This window comes from Oncorhynchus mykiss, chromosome 17, assembly GCF_057628025.1.
Source record: "Oncorhynchus mykiss isolate SJ-2025 chromosome 17, ASM5762802v1, whole genome shotgun sequence".
NCBI lineage: Eukaryota > Metazoa > Chordata > Actinopteri > Salmoniformes > Salmonidae > Oncorhynchus > Oncorhynchus mykiss.
In genome coordinates this window covers 9,339,197-9,358,198 of record NC_143038.1, presented here as the reverse complement: position 1 = coordinate 9,358,198, position 19,002 = coordinate 9,339,197, and the positions used below count along the sequence as shown (strand labels likewise).

The window sequence follows — 19,002 nt, the reverse complement described above, 5'->3', positions numbered from 1 at the left end:
TCTTCACTGAATCATCTCTGACTTGATACATTGTCTGTTTTATAAAGGACCCCACCAAATATCCAAACCCATCCTAAATTTCAAGAGGTTGACCTCATCAATACAATTATGAAAAATAACTTGCGATGTCCACTGGTTCCACTTTGGAGAGAGGTCACAGGGTCACAGACTACATCACATAAAACGTTGATGGGGCAATAGAAGTAGAATAGGTGTCACTAACACAAACACTCAACTCAGAGACCTTAACCTAAAGTATATTTCTATATATGTCCCTAGAGCTGTCAGGGTGCCCTTCAGTCACCTACAATCATCCAGCTGATGCCCCAGCATGAGGATGGTGATGCAGAGGAGAGGAATGACATCATCATGTGATTGCCCTCCTACTTGCACGTCCTCCCCTGGGTACAGACATGCCGGCCGGGAGTCTCTCCCTCTCTTTTTCTCTATCCCTCTCTTTCAATGACTCTCTCTCTGCTGCTTCGTGGAGAGGGGTGGGATACTGTATCAACCAAGCCTCCACTTCCTCCCTTATCCATTTCTCTTGCAATCCCCCTTTCCCTCCCACCTCTCTCTCTCTTCCTATCCCCCATTCTTCTCTCCTCCTTTCCTGAGCTGAAGGAGAAGCCCTCAGCCCCCCCTCCCCTTGCCATACTCGGCTGAGCCAATCAGTGTACGGTGGGGGCAGGGCTTAACTGACCACCATTCCAGTGCAGCACTGCATCCACCAACAGACAGGCAGCTAGCAGGGAGCAGCTAGAAGAGCTAGCACCACAGCACTGAGACACAGACAAGACACTGTGTGTGTGCCTATGTGTGTGCAACCAAGGCACAGCTTCTTCTTCTTCACTGTTTTACTAGCACTTTTACCTCACAATTATTTTCAAAGGGGACTAGGGCAGCTCAGGTCTGCGTTTCCTCCTCATTAGAATAAAGAAGGGATCAGTGAAGGACAAGAGAGAGCTTGGAAATCGGTTGTTCTTTCCTCCCTTTTCTCTCACCTCCCTCCGTCCGTCAGTTGCTGACAGCCCTCGCATACGTGCAGGCAGGATGATAGCGGCACAGCTTCTGGCATATTACTTCACTGAGCTGAAGGATGACCAGGTTAAGAAGGTGAGTGACTACAACACTTTTACTGTACTCTTCCCTCTAGAATGGGTCAGTTCTGCAAGAGTAGACGCTGCTGACAGTCATGGACACTGGTTGATGGTTGATGCTATCTGCATATCAATATGCCTCTGGGACATGTGATGAGGCTGGGCGAGGATGGAGCTTTGGGAGGGAAGCCATGATGGACATCTGATTTAATATTGATGAGTGGTTAGTCTTGTCTAGAGTAAGTGTTGGAACAGGAGTGTGCAGTTTTTAATAAACACACGGTGTGTCCTTGAGATTAGGATGTGCCAGCTTGGTGGGCTAGCTGGTGGTGGTCGTGATGCAGTGCATGCTAGCTCCCCTCTCATCACTAAGGAGTGTTTCCGGGGCGTCTGTTGCCGGGGCCTCTGAAGCAGACAGGTGTCTGTGAGCTAGAGGCTGCTTAGAAGGAAGCTGTGAGCACTTCCTCTCTCCCTCCCCCTCTTCTTCTCTCTCTCTCTCGGTCTCTCCCTCTCCATCGTCATGGAAACGGTTAAAGTGCCAAACCCCACCTTGCCTCGCCATCCTCCTCCCCTGACACTAGGCCTGTAACCAAATCAATTCCCTCGTTCATTCCCGTGGATAGGAGGGGACACGCCCGTTAGTGATAGACAGATGTTGACCTCAGATCAGAACAGAAACAAGGCACGACATGTAGATGTCAGAGAAGCATCAGATAATCTAGTTGTCTCAGGACACACATTATACATTAATAAATTAATTGGTTTTGACTTGACCTGTGTGACATCCCCTAGAGACTGAGTAAAGACAGAGTGGCTCATTCTCTGACAAAGTGTGGGATAGGATTTGTGATGTCATACGTGACGTGTAGTGCAGCATGTGCACGTGCCCTTAGTACTGTAGCTAGTTACTAATGTGTGATTCACCACAGCAGTGAAAATGTTAAGGCCCCTGGGAATAAACTCAGTTAACCATTACATTCCTGATTAAGACCTGTATGAGGGCTGATTCAGCAAAATATTAAATTATCTTAATCATGACATTTTTTTGATGCCCCAAAATTGTACTAATACTTACCATTGTGATGAAAACAGATGGTCTCTGATAGTGTGCATTTCATAACGTTTGTAGCCTACTACTACTTAATTACTAGCGTCACACACATACTCGTCTCTATGTGAAGCCTGCACAATGCTATTTATATCAGGACAATCATTCTCGAGCTATCGGCTCTACAGCAGTAATATTGTTCAGCTCAGCTCTTCTTTTTGGAGCCCCATAGCGACTGGTGAATACCAATGCCACTGTAAGAGATTATATAATAATCTGTGGATCCTATCCAGTTGTTCCCCGTGGATTGTGTTCCATTGCACTCTGGAATAATATAACAACTTGTAATGTCTGTCTGTCTTCACATTGCTAATTACCTGCACTCCATCATTGGTTGAGTAATATACAGTATCATAACGATACATAATAGTTAGGGTCAGTAAAACTCAAGACCCTAATCTTCGTATATACTGTATCATGATGACATATCATCATAACATATTGTATCCATTCTTTCCTGTGGTGGTCTATAGATCGACAAGTACCTTTACTCTATGCGTTTCTCTGACGAGACACTGCATGACATCAAGTGTCGGTTCCGGCGGGAGCTGGAGAACGGGCTGGGCCGCGACACCCACACCACCGCGACCGTCAAGATGTTGCCCACCTTTGTCAGGTCCATCCCTGATGGATCAGGTAAAGTGTCAAGTCAATACAGAATAAACTTCAATGCAATAGTGGTTCTGTGTGGCTCAGTTGGTTCACGAGCCAAAACGGGTTGCACAAAGTCATACATTTCATATGATATATTACATCCTGCAAAAAAATTATAATAATAATAATTTTCCAGCAATTCGGATGATATGTTACGAATTGGAAAATGCTTAATTAATATCGCCTTCAATCTCTTTAATAAAGTACAGCAATATATACAGTGGGTTAAAAAAGTATTTAGTCAGCCACCAATTGTGCAAGTTCTCCCACTTAAAAAGATGAGAGAGGCCTGTAATTTTCATCATAGGTACACTTCAACTATGACAGACAATATGATAAAAAAAAATCCAGAAAATCACATTGTAGGATTATAAATGAATTTATTTGCAAATTATGGTGGAAAATAAGTGTTTGGTCAATAACAAAAGTTTATCTCAATACTTTGTTATATACCCTTTGTTGGCAATGACAGAGGTCAAATGTTTTCTGTAAGTCTTCACAAGGTTTTCACACACTGTTGCTGGTATTTTGGCCCATTCCTCCATGCAGATCTCCTCTAGAGTAGTGATGTTTTGGGGCTGTTGCTGGGCAACACGGACTTTCAACTCCCTCCAAAGATTTTCTATGGGGTTGAGATCTGGAGACTGGCTAGGCCCCTCCAGGACCTTGAAATGCTTCTTACGAAGCCACTCCTTCGTTGCCCGGGCGGTGTGTTTGGGATCATTGTCATGCTGAAAGACCCAGCCACGTTTCATCTTCAATGCCCTTACTGATGGAAGGAGGTTTTCACTCAAAATCTCACGATACATGGCCCCATTCATTCTTTCCTTTACACGGATCAGTCGTCCTGGTCCCTTTGCAGAAAAACAGCTCCAAAGCATGATGTTTCCACCCCCATGCTTCACAGTAGGTATGGTGTTCTTTGGATGCAACTCAGCATTCTTTGTCCTCCAAACACGACGAGTTGAGTTTTTACCAAAAAGTTATATTTTGGTTTCATCTGACCATATGACATTCTCCCAATCTTCTTCTGGATCATCCAAATGCTCTCTAGCAAACTTTAGATGGGCCTGGACATGTACTGGCTTAAGCAGGGGGACACGTCTGGCACTGCAGGATTTGAGTCCCTGGTGGCGTAGTGTGTTACTGATGGTAGGCTTTGTTACTTTGGTCCCAGCTCTCTGCAGGTCATTCACCAGGTCCCCCCCATGTGGTTCTGGGATTTTTGCTCACCGTTCTTGTGATCATTTTGACCCCATGGGGTGAGATCTTGCGTGGAGCCCCAGATCGAGGGAGATTATCAGCGGTCTTGTATGTCTTCCATTTCCTAATAATTGCTCCCACAGTTGATTTCTTCAAACCAAGCTGCTTACCTTTTGCAGATTCAGTCTTCCCAGCCTGGTGCAGGTCTACAATTTTGTTTCTGGTGTCCTTTGTCAGCTCTTTGGTCTTGGCCATAGTGGAGTTTGGAGTGTGACTGTTTGAGGTTGTGGACAGGTGTCTTTTATACTGATAACAAGTTCAAACAGGTGCCATTAATACAGGTAACGAGTGGAGGACAGAGGAGCCTCTTAAAGAAGAAGTTACATGTCTGTGAGAGCCAGAAATCTTGCTTGTTTGTAGGTGACCAAATACTTATTTTCCACCATAATTTGCAAAATAATTAATTAAAAATCCTACAATGTGATTTTTTGGATTTTCCCCCCTCATTTTGTCTGTCATAGTTGAAGTATACCTATGATGAACATTACAGGCCTCTCTCATCTTTTTAAGTGTAAGAACTTGCACAATTGGTGGCTGACTAAATACTTTTTTGCCCCACTGTACATTGGAAATAATCCAAACTGATGATGTTAGCTGCCTCTCTGCATTACAAAAAAACCTATACATTCATAATCATAAGATAATGGCATGGATCCCATTTGGACCTGCAGCTTGCATATCTACTGGCATGTCCTTTCAGGCTACTTCTAGTAAAAGCACTTTTAACTCTACATTGAAAATAGTGTTTATACTGTAAGCACTTTAAAGCACACTACACTCGCAGCTTATCTGTGCTGCAAAAATGTGCTGAGGTATTTTAAATGGCCTGTGCCATTCTGTGCCATTAGGCTTTTTGTGTGTACTGTGTGGCCCCTGTATTTCAACTTGGCAGGTCATATGGCCACATAGCGCCATTGTTGTGAGCCCAGGAGCAAAGCAGTGCTCTCTGTGACCACTAGAGTGTCTATGGGCTGTCAGTATGATTAGCTGTGCAATAGCAGTGCATGATAACATTTAATATCACTGACGCTGATCATTCAACTGCTAGATACAGAGACACTGAGCTCATGCAAAATGATGCAGGGGTCCACCGTTGGGGTAGTTGGGTTTATTGGGGACAGTTGGGGTTATTTTTGTTCAGTTTATAGTATATAAAATGTATATGTTGTAGATGAAATTTAAAGTTACAGGTAAGATTTATAGTTTAAGACATGAAAAAAGAGGAGATGAGTTCACTGTTTGTTTCCTTGTTTGTTTACTGCTGATTGTCTGTCAACATCAGTTAAAATGCCCAGCCCTCATTAATAAATAACTAGAGTATTGGGTTACATTAACAAATGTAATGTTGAATGTCAACAGGCAATCTTCCCAGCATAAAGTTACTACTTTGGAGAAGAGGATGGAAAATACTTAATGTAAAATGTTGCCTGATAATAAAATGTCAGAAAGTTATTTTGAACTTGCTGATTGTAGAGGCCACTGCTGATAGTAGAGGCCACTGATAGTAGAGCCCACTGCTGATTGTAGAGGCCACTGCTGATAGTAGAGGGCATTGTCAAGAGGTTTACTCCAAACATCCAACCTATGCATAGACCAGGGTGGCCTATCTTTGTTTGTAAACAGAGTGGCCTGTGGACAGTAAATCCCAAGGTCCAACAAGGCTAGCCTTGCAGAGGGGTCGTATCATAAAGCCAGCCTGCCGTGAGCAGTTCCCTGTCATCTTGCATGTTATAAATAGCCATAGTTTTCAGCCACTGGACATGAAGTGGTCTGGGAAGGGGGATTCAGTCAAAGTTCAAAGTTGAGGCTATGGTGACAGCTGACAACTGATATGTGTCAAGTATGTGAGATGTGTGCAAAAGTATTATAAACAATTTACTTAATTACACAGGCCAATCACAAGCCATCAATGCCATGATCAACAAGATAGCAACACATGATATATATTTTCTGTGATGGTATTCTCTACAGAGTAAGGAAAGATGAATATCAACAGTGGAGAACTCTTTTAACTGCAGGCCCTTTATTGTAAACTACAATCTAGATGGAACAGCAGTACTCTATAACAGTGTTATAACAGAATATTACCTAGTTAGCCTGAGGATAGAATTCTACTTTGCTTTAATGGCAGCTACAAATGGAGCCATCGTCTAGTCTGTAGGCCATCAGACACACCTCCATCCAATACAGCTCAGTGACATTTCATTCCAGACAGGTCAAGGGAACAGATTGTGATAATGCTCTGTGGTCAACACCAGACAGATAGTGTAATTAGATCAGCTTAGTGTCTGGAGTACACAAACAGCTTGGTGCTTGATATATACAATCAATATAAACAGGCCTTTCTTTACCTTTTGAGGACAGAGTATGATTTTGTCTCTCTTCCTAGAATGACATAATCCTGACATATAGCACCTGGCAGGCAATCAATTCAGTTCACCTAAAAGGAATTTTGTAGAAAGTAACACGCTGCTTGAAATACACTAGAAAATAGGTAATATTGTTCATGTATTTTCTTCTGTGTTTTTATTTTATTTTCTCCAATCTGACAGAAAAGGGGGATTTCTTAGCTCTGGATCTGGGTGGCTCCAACTTCCGTATCCTGCGCGTGAAGGTGACACAAGACAAGAAGCAGCCGGTTCAGATGGAAAGCCTAGTCTACGAGACCCCTGAGGACATTATCCATGGGAGTGGGACACAGGTCAACAACACCACAAAACACCACCAAAAAACTAAACAAAACACCCCAAAATACAACAAAACAAACTCAAACACAACAAAAAACACCCTCAAAACTGCCCAAACACTTCCAGACCATTGCCTCAAGTCTCATTCACTCACATCAGAGGTTCACCGGGTCAAACAATAAGGATAACTCTGTATAAAAGCAGGTACTCAATATTGTTGTATGGATCTGTTTGTCCTATGAAGTGGGTGTGACATCAAGACCCCCATCACTACACTGTTGACATCTGTTGACTGTTGAAACTCCCGGAGAGAGGGCAGTTGGCAACAGTAACGTGATACCCACAACAATTCTGTAACAAGAGAGATCAATTGTAATTGGTTGAAACAAAAAAAACATTCCACACTGTAACCTATAGGCCTACAGAGTGGTCGTAGTAGAGGACTGACATGAAGAACTGCTGGCCACCATCATGATTTACCAATTCAAACCAGTTAAATTGTTAATTAGGGGTTTGACAAGCCAATAGGGTTGGGTTGCTGCTACTGTTATTATGTGTAATTGTATAACTACGTGCTTCTGTCTCACTCCTCAATGCAAGTTATTTTTATGTCTGTAGCTCTTTGACCATGTCGCAGAATGCCTTGGTGACTTCATGGAGAAGCAAAAGATCAAGGATAAAAAACTCCCTGTAGGATTCACATTCTCCTTCCCATGTGCACAAACTAAACTGGATGAGGTAAGAGGTTCCAATAATGTATGCTTTTATAATGTTTTAATGCTTTATTTGAGATGTTGAGAAACCACAATAAATGGCATAATTGGTTTAATTATATTTAAGTATAAGACAACTTTTAGGGTTTGAGTTTGCACAGTTATGTTGTAGAGTATACAACTGCGGGGGTGGTACCTGCCTGGGGGACAAAATCCTCATTTTAAAAGCCATTTTAAAAGCCAACACTAGCTAAGACTAGCCAACACTAGCCAACACCAGTTAACACCAGATAAAACTAGCTAAGACTAGCCAACACCAGCTAACTCTAGCTAAGACTAGCCAACTCTAGCCAACACTAGCTAACACTAGCTAAGACTAGCCAACACCAGTCAACACCAGCTAACTCTAGCTAAGACTAGCCAACTCTAGCCAACACTAGCTAACACTAGCTAAGACTAGCCAACACCAGTCAACACCAGCTAACACTAGCTAAGACTAACACTAGGTGGTCATAGGACAGATTTATTAAAGAAAGTGCTGTCTGTTAAAGGCCGTCTTAGTGACTTGGACAAAGAAGTTTAAAGTGAGTGGTGTAGAAGGCATGGACGTTGTGAAGCTTCTGAACAAGGCCATCAAGAAACGAGGGGTGAGTTTTCTTATTTCTTAACCATAATTGAATTACCACGTGTTCCACTGGAAGAGAATTAGAAAACATATTGTATTTGTCAGGACTATGAAGCTGACATCATGGCAGTGGTCAATGACACAACCGGAACAATGATGACCTGTGGGTTCGACGATCAACGATGTGAAGTTGGCATTATCATAGGTGAGGATACACAGCATTCAAGACATGTATGTTCGCATACACTCAAAAGTGTATGGCAAAGAATGGTTGTGTCATTGTAGACTCATGTTAATTCTAAAATTAAGTGAAAATTAAGCAGATGCCCATTTTGCGGAACAGCATTCTCCTGTGGCTTGCCGTAGTGCTCCAGACAGGTTATTTACTAGGCTGGGTGTACTTTCAGGTACTGGTACTAATGCCTGCTACATGGAGGAGCTGCGGCACATTGACCTGGTGGAGGGAGACGAGGGCAGGATGTGCATCAACACAGAGTGGGGGGCGTTCGGGGACGACGGGTCCCTGGAGGACCTCCGTACAGAATTTGACCGGGAGATCGACCGAGGCTCCCTCAACCCTGGGAAACAGCTGTAAGTCAAGACAGCAGGGCCTGCATGGAACTCAGGACTGCTATGTGGAATATATGTTGATAGTTGTTGCTATAACGGACTTATTACCTAAAGCTAATTACGGTACAATTTGTCAGTTAAAAATCACTACAAGTGATAAATATATAGGGCTCCAGGCCAGGGGCTTGCCACCCTCACCGCCAAGATAAAACAGAAAACAGTGTAGACATTGTTCAACCCAAGCAGGTATTTACAAAATCTCTGGGAAGAGTCATGTCACAAAACAATAAATCCTCAGAGAACGTAAAGCTGTGTATTTGTTTACAAGCCCTAAAAATAAACTGACAGTGTCTCTGTTGTGTCTGTGTCTGGGAAGGTTTGAGAAGATGGCCAGCGGGATGTTTATGGGAGAGCTGGTCCGCCTCATCCTGGTCAAGATGGCCAAGGAGGGACTGCTGTTCGAGGGTCGGATAACCCCTGAGCTTCTGACAAAAGGGAAGATCGAAACGAAGCATGTTTCAGCCATTGAGAAGTAAGAGGTCAACCATGGAGTTTCTTCCAAGGAAAATATACACAACTTCATTGTTTTTGTGGACTATATGACCTCCATTACATACAATGAAAAGTTATTTGAGGCTAAGTGAGCTGTAGAGCTCATGCACTACATAAATTCTTGCCATTGACCTCTCTCTCCCCATAACAGGAGCAAGGAAGGCCTGACCAAATGCAAAGAGATTCTAACGAGGCTTGGGGTGGAGCCTTCTCAAGAGGACTGTGTTGCCGTACAACACGTGTGCACTATCGTATCCTTCCGCTCTGCGAACCTCATCGCAGCTACACTGGGAGGTATCCTTACTCGGCTGAAGGACAACAAGGGAGTCGCCCGCCTGCGCACCACTGTGGGCATTGATGGGTCGATGTACAAGATGCACCCTCAGTGAGTACTCAATCCTGCAGAAGGTTGATAGGACCTCCTCTGTGCAAGAACACAATAAGAGAACAGAAGGGAATTTCAAAATAGCCACAGGTGTCAAAGAATATGCTGGTCTCTACCACAAGTGATGATGCAATAACATATCAAGATTGACATTTCTCTGACAAGTACTAGACTTTGATACAAAAATCCAAACAGCTTGTAATCTCTTCCATTCATCTGCCCTTCTCTCTCTGCAGATATGCCCGGCGTCTCCACAAGACGGTGCGGCGTTTGGTGCCCGACTCTGACGTCCGTTTCCTGCTGTCCGAGAGCGGAAGTGCTAAGGGTGCTGCCATGGTGACGGCGGTAGCGTACCGTCTGGCCGACCAGACGCGCCAGATTGCCCAGACACTGGCCGAGTTCCGTCTGAGCAAAGCCCAGCTGCTGGAGGTGAAGAAGAGGATGAGGACAGAGATCGAGAACGGCCTGGGGAAAAAGACCCACGACTCAGCCACAGTCAAGATGCTGCCCACCTACGTGCGCAGCACGCCTGACGGAACAGGTGACCAACAGGAGGGGTTGTGGAAGGATGGATGGATGGATAGCAGGAAGGATTTAAATGCGGAATTAATATATCTTCTCACCACTATTCACAGTTGGCGGGAATCAGTTCCATCTGAATTGTAGTCGAATCAAGAATTCAATTACACCTCCATAGAGGAATTCCTTGTTCAACCGTTAGGGAATAAAATGGGACTGACCCCTGCAAAAGTTTAAAAGCTTCAGTGCTTTCATAATTGGTCTACTTTTTGTACTTTTTGTATAATCCTTGGGCATTTGCATGTTAGAATCCCTTTGTTTTTACTGAACCGTTACCCAATATCCCTGCCTAATCTGAACAGCAGATGAATGTCACTGACCTCAAGCAATTCATACAGGTAGAACTATGAGAATTAACATTTGAAGCATGAGAATATATTATGGAAATAGTGGTAGTTTGTATGGTATTGTAAAATCATTAGCTAATAAGCCAGCTCTCATGTTACAGAAAATGGGGATTTTCTGGCACTGGATCTGGGAGGGACAAACTTCCGGGTGCTGCTGGTTAAGATCCGTAGTGGGAAAAGGCGTACAGTGGAGATGCACAACAAAATCTACGCCATTCCCATCGAGGTCATGCAGGGCACGGGAGAGGAGGTACAGCAATGGCTGAAAATACTAAATGTCATTAGCCAAAAGCCATTAGATTCGGTCTCAATTCATGAACTATGATTCATCCGTTTTCAAATGTCCAAATAATTGAGTCTAATGTATTTCTGTCTGCACTGAAATAAATACAGTCAGCACATCATCAATCAGCGTATGATTATTAAAGCCGTTTTTTCCCACCGTTTCCTCCAGCTCTTTGACCACATTGTGCACTGCATCTCTGACTTCCTGGACTACATGGGCATGAAGAGTGCCCGTCTGCCTCTGGGCTTCACCTTTTCCTTCCCCTGCCACCAGAAGAGCCTGGATGCAGTGAGTAGTTTATCTGCTGGCTAACATCTACCCTGGATGAGAACCCAAAATATATCCTGTTACGCAAGATCCTCCAAAAATGGAATCACTCTCACTGACAATTATGATCAACATTCGCATTTCACAGTATATTTCATTGATCGTTCTGAGTGATAGTCGTGTCTAATGTAACTATAAAATATGTGGATGCACTGAAAATCAAGTCAATGTATTAAGTGATCGTAGAGCTGGGACGATAAACTTAAAATTATTGACACCGAAGGCATTTTGCTGATATCGTTCATTGTGATAAGTAGCATATACTAGAGAAATGTGAAGTTTGAAATTCTATAAGTTTGCTAATATGGGTGATTGTTAATGGGACAATTGACGCTACAACAATACATCTTAGTTTTTTTGTGTGTGTAATAATAAAATGATGGTGTACATTATAATAAATATATATATATATATATATGTATATATATATATATATATATGTATATATATATATATAAATGTATCGTTCTATTTTAGCGTTATCGCATAAATTCATGCAATTTATCGCAATATGGATTTTTGGCCATATCGTCCAGCTCTAGGTGATAGTAGCGTAACCAAAAAGTGCCTTTTCTGTTTTTCAGGGTATCCTTGTGAACTGGACCAAAGGCTTCAAATGCACAGACTGTGAGGGTGAAGACGTGGTGGAGCTTCTCCGGGAGGGCATCAAGAGGAAAGAGGTGAGGTTGGACACCACGCCTTATGTCACACCACTGTGATAATATGTAACACCTCCCCACAATATAACTCCATAGAGTAGAATCAAATAACTGGTGTGGAACCAGTTGCCAACAATTTTTCAGTGAGAATCACTATTGGCTCATTGATTTGTTGCTAGAAGTCGCTGGGTGACGTTTTGCCGTTGCCATGACGAAGTCACAGCACCAATTTGCCCTGCACAGCTGCGGTCTCCGACATAGCGTTTTCGCCACCTCTCCCACTGCACACCCCCTCCCCTTGTGCTTCTCTGCCTATCTGTGCACCATTGCAGTGCCTTTTTTGCACAGACAGCGTCTCCCATGTTTTGCGGGAGAAAAGTTTGAGTGGGAAAAGTCGCTAAATGCTATCAAAACCATAGAAATCCTTTGTGGGAAAACTCCCCAAAGGCAGCCTGAAAAGTAGTGAATTTGTTGCTAGGCTCTTTTATCAATACAAGTTGCTGGAGGTGTCTGAAAACTCGCTAAATATAGTAACAAAATCGCTAAATTGGCAATACTGTGTGGAACTGTCATTACACTCATGCGCCATAACTGAACAGCCACTACACTGTCTCAGTCACCATCAACTTTAACACCCCACGTAAAGGTTGATCTCATTCATAACACCATTTATCAACAATAAATCACTCTATGCGGTTGGAAATACTGATACCATCCCAAGTAACAATGTTTCAATTTATTCAACAATGCAAAATGCCAGACCACAATATTTAAATAAAACAATAGCATATCATGCTAAGTTAGCATTAGGAGCATATGCTAGTAGCATATGCAATGTCTCCATTGGCAACTTTCAGACGTGCTGCAGTAACTCGGTTATACTCAATGTGCTTCAGTCATTCTGGACTTGTTGTTCTGAGGGGTTCTCAGCCCAAATCACACACCAACATGTTTCTCAGTATCTTTTTTATAAATTTCACCTTTTTAGATGGAGGATGGAGTAAGTATTAGTTGAATGTCAATGAGCAAATTGATTCGGGAAAAAACCCCAGGTAAAACAGAGCCGCAATGCTAGTCTCGAAAACCTGTCCCTAGGCAACACAGTGACTAGAGCCTGGTTTCAATTATGGACTATTTTGGCATAGAGGAAGTACGTAATTACCTACGTCACTACTTTATTGGCTTGAATAAAATACTAAATATTGGCAAAATAAAAAAATACTAAATGTTGGCTAGCAAGATGGAGATCACTTTGGTTATTTTTAACTACTTTAACTAAAACCACTGCAAAGGTTTTTCCTGCAAGTTTTGGTTTTGAATCGCGACGTTCAGGCGTGACTGCCTCATGATTTGTTGGAGAGCCAAGATAATTGCTTTTTTTTAATCGATGTACTGTAGGTAGTGACGTAGTTAATCTATAACATAAAGAGTCAATTACTGAAACCAGTCCCTAGTCACTGTGTTGCCTAGGGTTGGATTTCCAGGACTACCGCAATGCAGAGGTGTGGAAATTGTTTAAATAGCATTTTATTAACATGGGAAAATTGTAATAAACAAGAATGCAAAAATGACTGTAAATAGTTACAGGAAACGTATAAGACAAATGAACTTGAGAGTGTTTGTTGTGACCATTGTTGTGACCAAATTGCGAGTTTATATTTCTAGCAACAACAACAAAAAATCTGGATCTTTACAAATGGGAATGGGAATATGATATATTTTTGTCAATTGTGTGTGTATGTATGTGTATGCCTGTCTGTCTCCTGTCTGAGCTTCTGCATAATAATGAATGTGTGGAGGGTCAGTGGGTTGCATTGTTCTTGGAGTGCTATTTGAAAGGTTGCCATGTCTGATATCATCTTTCAGTTGAACCAGCCATTCACTAACATTTCCAGGGGGGAAAAGTGGATAATTCATTGAGAAATAACTGAGAAATAACCATTTGTACACACCAACACTCACACTGAAAATAATATCATGTTTTTTGCTTTACAACATGATGCATGACTCTAAATGGAGGTTTGTTTTCTGGTTGTGACAGTAAATTAAGGTGACGAATGAGGTTACTATTTAAAGCATTGGGTGAAGCAGAAAATGTATAGTTCAACTCACTCAAATGTACTGTTCAACTCATAATGTTGTTTGTGTGTTGTGTGTAAGTGTAGGAGTTTGATCTGGATGTGGTAGCTGTGGTGAACGACACTGTTGGAACAATGATGACGTGTGCATATGAAGAGCCCACCTGTGAGGTTGGACTTATTGCAGGTATACAGTCCACTACTTATTTTAATTAACACAACCTTGTATTTTCTATCAAATGCAAAATAAGTTGATGAAATTAGATACAACGCTAATGGCTAAAACTTTTATACCAAATTGTATATAATTTACTGTAATGTACATTGTAATAAGCAGTATATCCGCAATTCATGTAATACTGTATAGATTTATAGACCTGGGATGTCACGTGCATTATAAACCTAAGACCTGGGATGTCACGTGTATTCTAACAGGGACAGGCAGTAACGCGTGTTACATGGAGGAGATGAGGAACATAGAGACGGTGGAGGGGAACGAGGGACGCATGTGCGTCAACATGGAGTGGGGCGCCTTCGGGGACAATGGGTGCCTGGACGATATCAGGACGCAGTACGACTGCGCCGTGGACGAGAACTCACTCAACGAGGGCAAACAGAGGTGACAATTGAACAGCCAAACTAGTAAATGGCTGAAATTTGTTTTTTTTTGGTTGTTGTTTTTTTGGCCTGAGTGTTTTGTTAATGGCCTGAGTATGCACCTGTACTTTATCGTATTTGAACCAGAATCCTTTATTGACTCTAAAATACTTTATTGTTATCCATAAAATAAAATGGTGCTTGGTTGTGATTGTTGGTATGTTAGACTAAGAGTCATCGATGGTCTACTGTACTATGTTCCCTGAGGAAAGATGGGCCAAACTAAATAACTAAGTTATATGCCTCACATTTTGGGTATGTTTCACTCCATGTCTCAGGTATGAGAAGATGTGTAGCGGCATGTACCTGGGAGAAATTGTGAGGAACATCCTGATTGACCTGACCAAGCGCGGCTTCCTGTTCCGTGGAAAGATCTCTGAGACGCTGAAGACCAGAGGCATCTTTGAGACCAAGTTCCTGTCCCAGATAGAGAGGTAGGGAACATGTGATTAAACAAAAAAATATCTCGCTGTACTTACATTTGACCCTATTAACTAAGGATATACACCTGGGGGTGTGCATAAGAATCCTGTTGTAATTTGGGATGTACAGAGATTATCTACGGTGTTGAGAACCAATACTTAATACAATTACAAATTGTTTACAACAATTGCATCTACATTGTTACAAACACATAAGAATATGATAGACACCTTCATGAGACTGTAACCAATATTAGGCCTACCTGTAAGCACAAGTAACTATTCAGTATCCAGTGATCCAATGGCTCTTGATGGACCTTTAACCCTTTCTTCCCCCAGCGATCGCCTGGCCTTGCTGCAGGTCAGGGCCATCCTACAGCAGCTGGGTCTGGACAGCACATGTGACGACAGTATCATCGTCAAGGAGGTATGCAGCACCGTGTCCCTCCGTGCAGCTCAGATCTGCGGAGCCGGAATGGCCGGCGTGGTGGACAAGATTCGTGAGAACAGAGGGCTGGACCACCTAGACGTCACTGTGGGGGTTGACGGAACACTCTACAAACTGCACCCACAGTGAGTGATGGAGGGATAGAGAGAGAGGAAGGGAGAGGGAAAAAATGAGAGCCAGCGTTAGCTCATAGTAAACTAAATCCAAAGCTTCCTTAAAATGTTAAAAGGTGGAAATTAGAAGCATTTCCATAATGACGTGTGATATTAGTGTCAGAGGATAAGGACATTTCACATCTGCTACATCTTGTCTACTTAGATATCATAGAAATAGAACTCTGAGTACAACTGTAATGAATCCGCATCATCAATTCAGTGATACAGTGGGGCAAAAAAGTATTTAGTCAGCCACCAATTGTGCAAGTTCTCCCACTTAAAAAGATGAGAGGCCTGTAATTTTCATCATAGGTACACTTCAACTATGACAGACAGAATGAGAAGAAAAAAAATCCAGAAAATCACATTGTAGGATTTGTAATGAATTTATTTGCAAATTATGGTGGAAAATAAGTATTTGGTCAATAACAAAAGTATCTCAATACTTTGTTATATAGCCTTTGTTGGCAATGACAGAGGTCAAACGTTTTCTGTAACTCTTCACAAGGTTTTCACACACTGTTGCTGGTATTTTGGCCCATTCCTCCATGCATATCTGCTCTAGAGCAGTGATGTTTTGGGGCTGTTGCTGGGCAACACGGACTTTCAACTCCCTCCAAAGATTTTCTATGGGGTTGAGATTTGGAGACTGGCTAGGCCCCTCCAGGACCTTGAAATGCTTCTTACGAAGCCACTCCTTCGTTGCCCGGGCGGTGTGTTTGGGATCATTGTCATGCTGAAAGACCCAGCCACGTTTCATCTTCAATGCCCTTGCTGATGGGAGGAGGTTTTCACTCAAAATCTCACGATACATGGCCCCATTCATTCTTTCCTTTACACGGATCAGTCGTCCTGGTCCCTTTGCAGAAAAACAGCCCCAAAGCATGATGTTTCCACCTCCATGCTTCACAGTAGGTATGGTGTTCTTTGGATGCAACTCAGCATTCTTTGTCCTCCAAACACGATGAGTTGAGTTTTTACCAAAAAGTTATATTTTGGTTTCATCTGACCATATGACATTCTCCCAATCTTCTTCTGGATCATCCAAATGCTCTCTAGCAAACTTCAGACGGGCCTGGACATGTACTGGCTTAAGCAGGGGGACACGTCTGGCACTGCAGGATTTGAGTCCCTGGCGGCGTAGTGTGTTACTGATGGTAGGCTTTGTTACTTTGGTCCCAGCTCACTGCAGGTCATTCACTAGGTCCCCCTGTGTGGTTCTGGGATTTTTGCTCACCGTTGTGATCATAATTTACAGTAGAATTTTTAATCATTTTGTGATCAGAATTGCTCCCACAGTTGATTTCTTCAAACCAAGCTGCTTACCTATTGCAGATTCAGTCTTCCCAGCCTGGTGCAGGTCTACAATTTTGTTTCTGGTGTCCTTTGACAGCTGTTTGGTCTTGGCCATAGTGGAGTTTGGAGTGTGACTGTTTGAGGTTGTGGACAGGTGTCTTTTATACTGATAACAAGTTCAAACAGGTGCCATTAATACAGGTAACAAGTGGAGGACAGAGGAGCCTCTTAAAGAAGAAGTTACAGGTCTGTGAGAGCCAGAAATCTTGCTTGTTTGTAGGTGACCAAATACTTATTTTCCACCATAATTTGCAAATTAATTAATTAAAAATCCTACAATGTGATTTTCTGGATTTTTTTTCTCTCATTTTGTCTGTCATAGTTGAAGTGTACCTATGATGAAAATTACAGGCCTTTCTCATCTTTTTAAGTGGAAGAACTTGCACAATTGGTGGCTGACTAAATACTTTTTTGCCCCACTGTATGTCCTATAAGAGACAATTATCCTTATACTCGTCTGACTATGTGTGCCTGTCTCTCCAGCTTTTCCCGGATCTTCCACCAGACAGTGAAGGAGCTCGCCCCTAAGTGTAACGTCAACTTCCTGTTGTCGGAGGATGGGAGCGGCAAGGGTGCAGCCCTCATCACAGCTGTGGGCTGTCGCCAGAGAGCGCAAGAGGCACAGCAAGCGGCTCAGCAAGCGTAATGAGTTGCCCCTCCCATGACCTGTACAACGCCCTGCTACTCCAACTTTTCTTCCACCCACCGCACAGCTCTTCTCTCCATCTCCCCATAGCCCCGACAGCCGTGACTCCACCTGGTCACTCTCACAGCCGGAGACATGTCCGCATGCATAAGGAAGTAAAAATACTAGAATATTTCACCTTTATTTATTTATAATGCACCAGAAGGGTTTATCATTTAAATGTTTGTACATTTTCCTCCATAGCATGTTGTCTTAAGTATCTGATAAATATAGTGCAAAACGTGTGTATTGTATAACAAAAGTTGGATTTTGCACCAAAAAAAAGTTCTCTGTACTTTCTACTGGATATGCGAGTTACAAGAGTAATAGTATTTTGGTAGAACTCTCAATTGAACCATTGAACATTTAATCCAATGAATGATACAACAACTCCTTTATAGTGATTACACTCTTTATATATCTTTTCCAAAAAGGCCTGTGTTTATAGGGTGGAAAGCAAGAGTCACGGCTGTAAAAAGTCAGAATTTTACACACCACCTACATACTATTTTCACACAATGTAATAGTCTACTACTATTTTTTTGTGTAAATGTATGTTAAAAGTAAGTCACATAATACAGTATTCCGCCTTCACCTAACCACTTTTTCTGAGGAGCTTGGAGAGTTGAATGACCCCCCCCCCCCCCCCCCCCCAGTTAAAGTGTACTACCTTGTTGCTACATAAATGTGAATTACTACTATACCTTAGGTGTTGTGTTTTGTGTTCATTCCCACCTATACCTACGCATTGTGTGCAGAAATAATAAATGTTAATTGGGCCCCAAGACAAGAGTGGCTACTCCGAGCGCTTCTGTGTGTACTTGTGGCTGAATGTCTCTGTGAGTTCTACTGTAACATGACCTGAATGTCTCTGTGAGTCCTACTGTAACATGACCTGAATGTCTCTGCGAGTCCTACTGTAACATGACCTGAATGTCTCCGTGAGTCCTACTGTAACATGACCTGAATGTCTCTGTGAGTCCTACTGTAACATAACCTGAATGTTTCTGTGAGTCCTACTGTAACATGACCTGAATGTCTCTGTGAGTCCTACTGTAACATGACCTGAATGTCTCTGTGAGTCCTACTGTAACATGACCTGAATGTCTCTGTGAGTCCTACTGTAACATGACCTGAATGTCTCTGTGAGTCCTACTGTAACATGACCTGTAGCTTTACATGTCCAAAGCTCTATGAAGACTGCATGCCTTATTCTGAGACAAATGGAGGGTCCTGGATCCTTTTATTTTATATATCAAAATAGATTTGTGTTCCAAACTGTGACAAGTGAATTCATTAAATTATATTTTGTTGTGCAGTAAATACTGTGGAGATGTCTCTTTCTTAGA

The 19,002-nt window shown here is 42.4% G+C and overlaps 1 protein-coding gene across 1 annotated transcript; it reads left to right on the top strand.

Annotated features, from left to right (window-relative positions):
• Positions 1–279: 279 nt before the first annotated feature.
• On the top strand, positions 280–18,976 carry LOC100136279 (hexokinase-1). The gene is made up of 18 exons (XM_036949561.2): positions 280–1,113; positions 2,679–2,841; positions 6,675–6,823; positions 7,428–7,547; positions 8,074–8,169; positions 8,253–8,352; positions 8,555–8,738; positions 9,094–9,249; positions 9,421–9,654; positions 9,891–10,195; positions 10,682–10,830; positions 11,035–11,154; positions 11,778–11,873; positions 14,018–14,117; positions 14,366–14,549; positions 14,866–15,021; positions 15,349–15,582; positions 17,452–18,976. Exons 1-18 carry the CDS (start codon positions 1,051–1,053, stop codon positions 17,612–17,614), a joined length of 2,772 nt encoding a protein of 923 aa, XP_036805456.1. The 5' UTR covers positions 280–1,050; the 3' UTR covers positions 17,615–18,976.
• Positions 18,977–19,002: the final 26 nt, after the last annotated feature.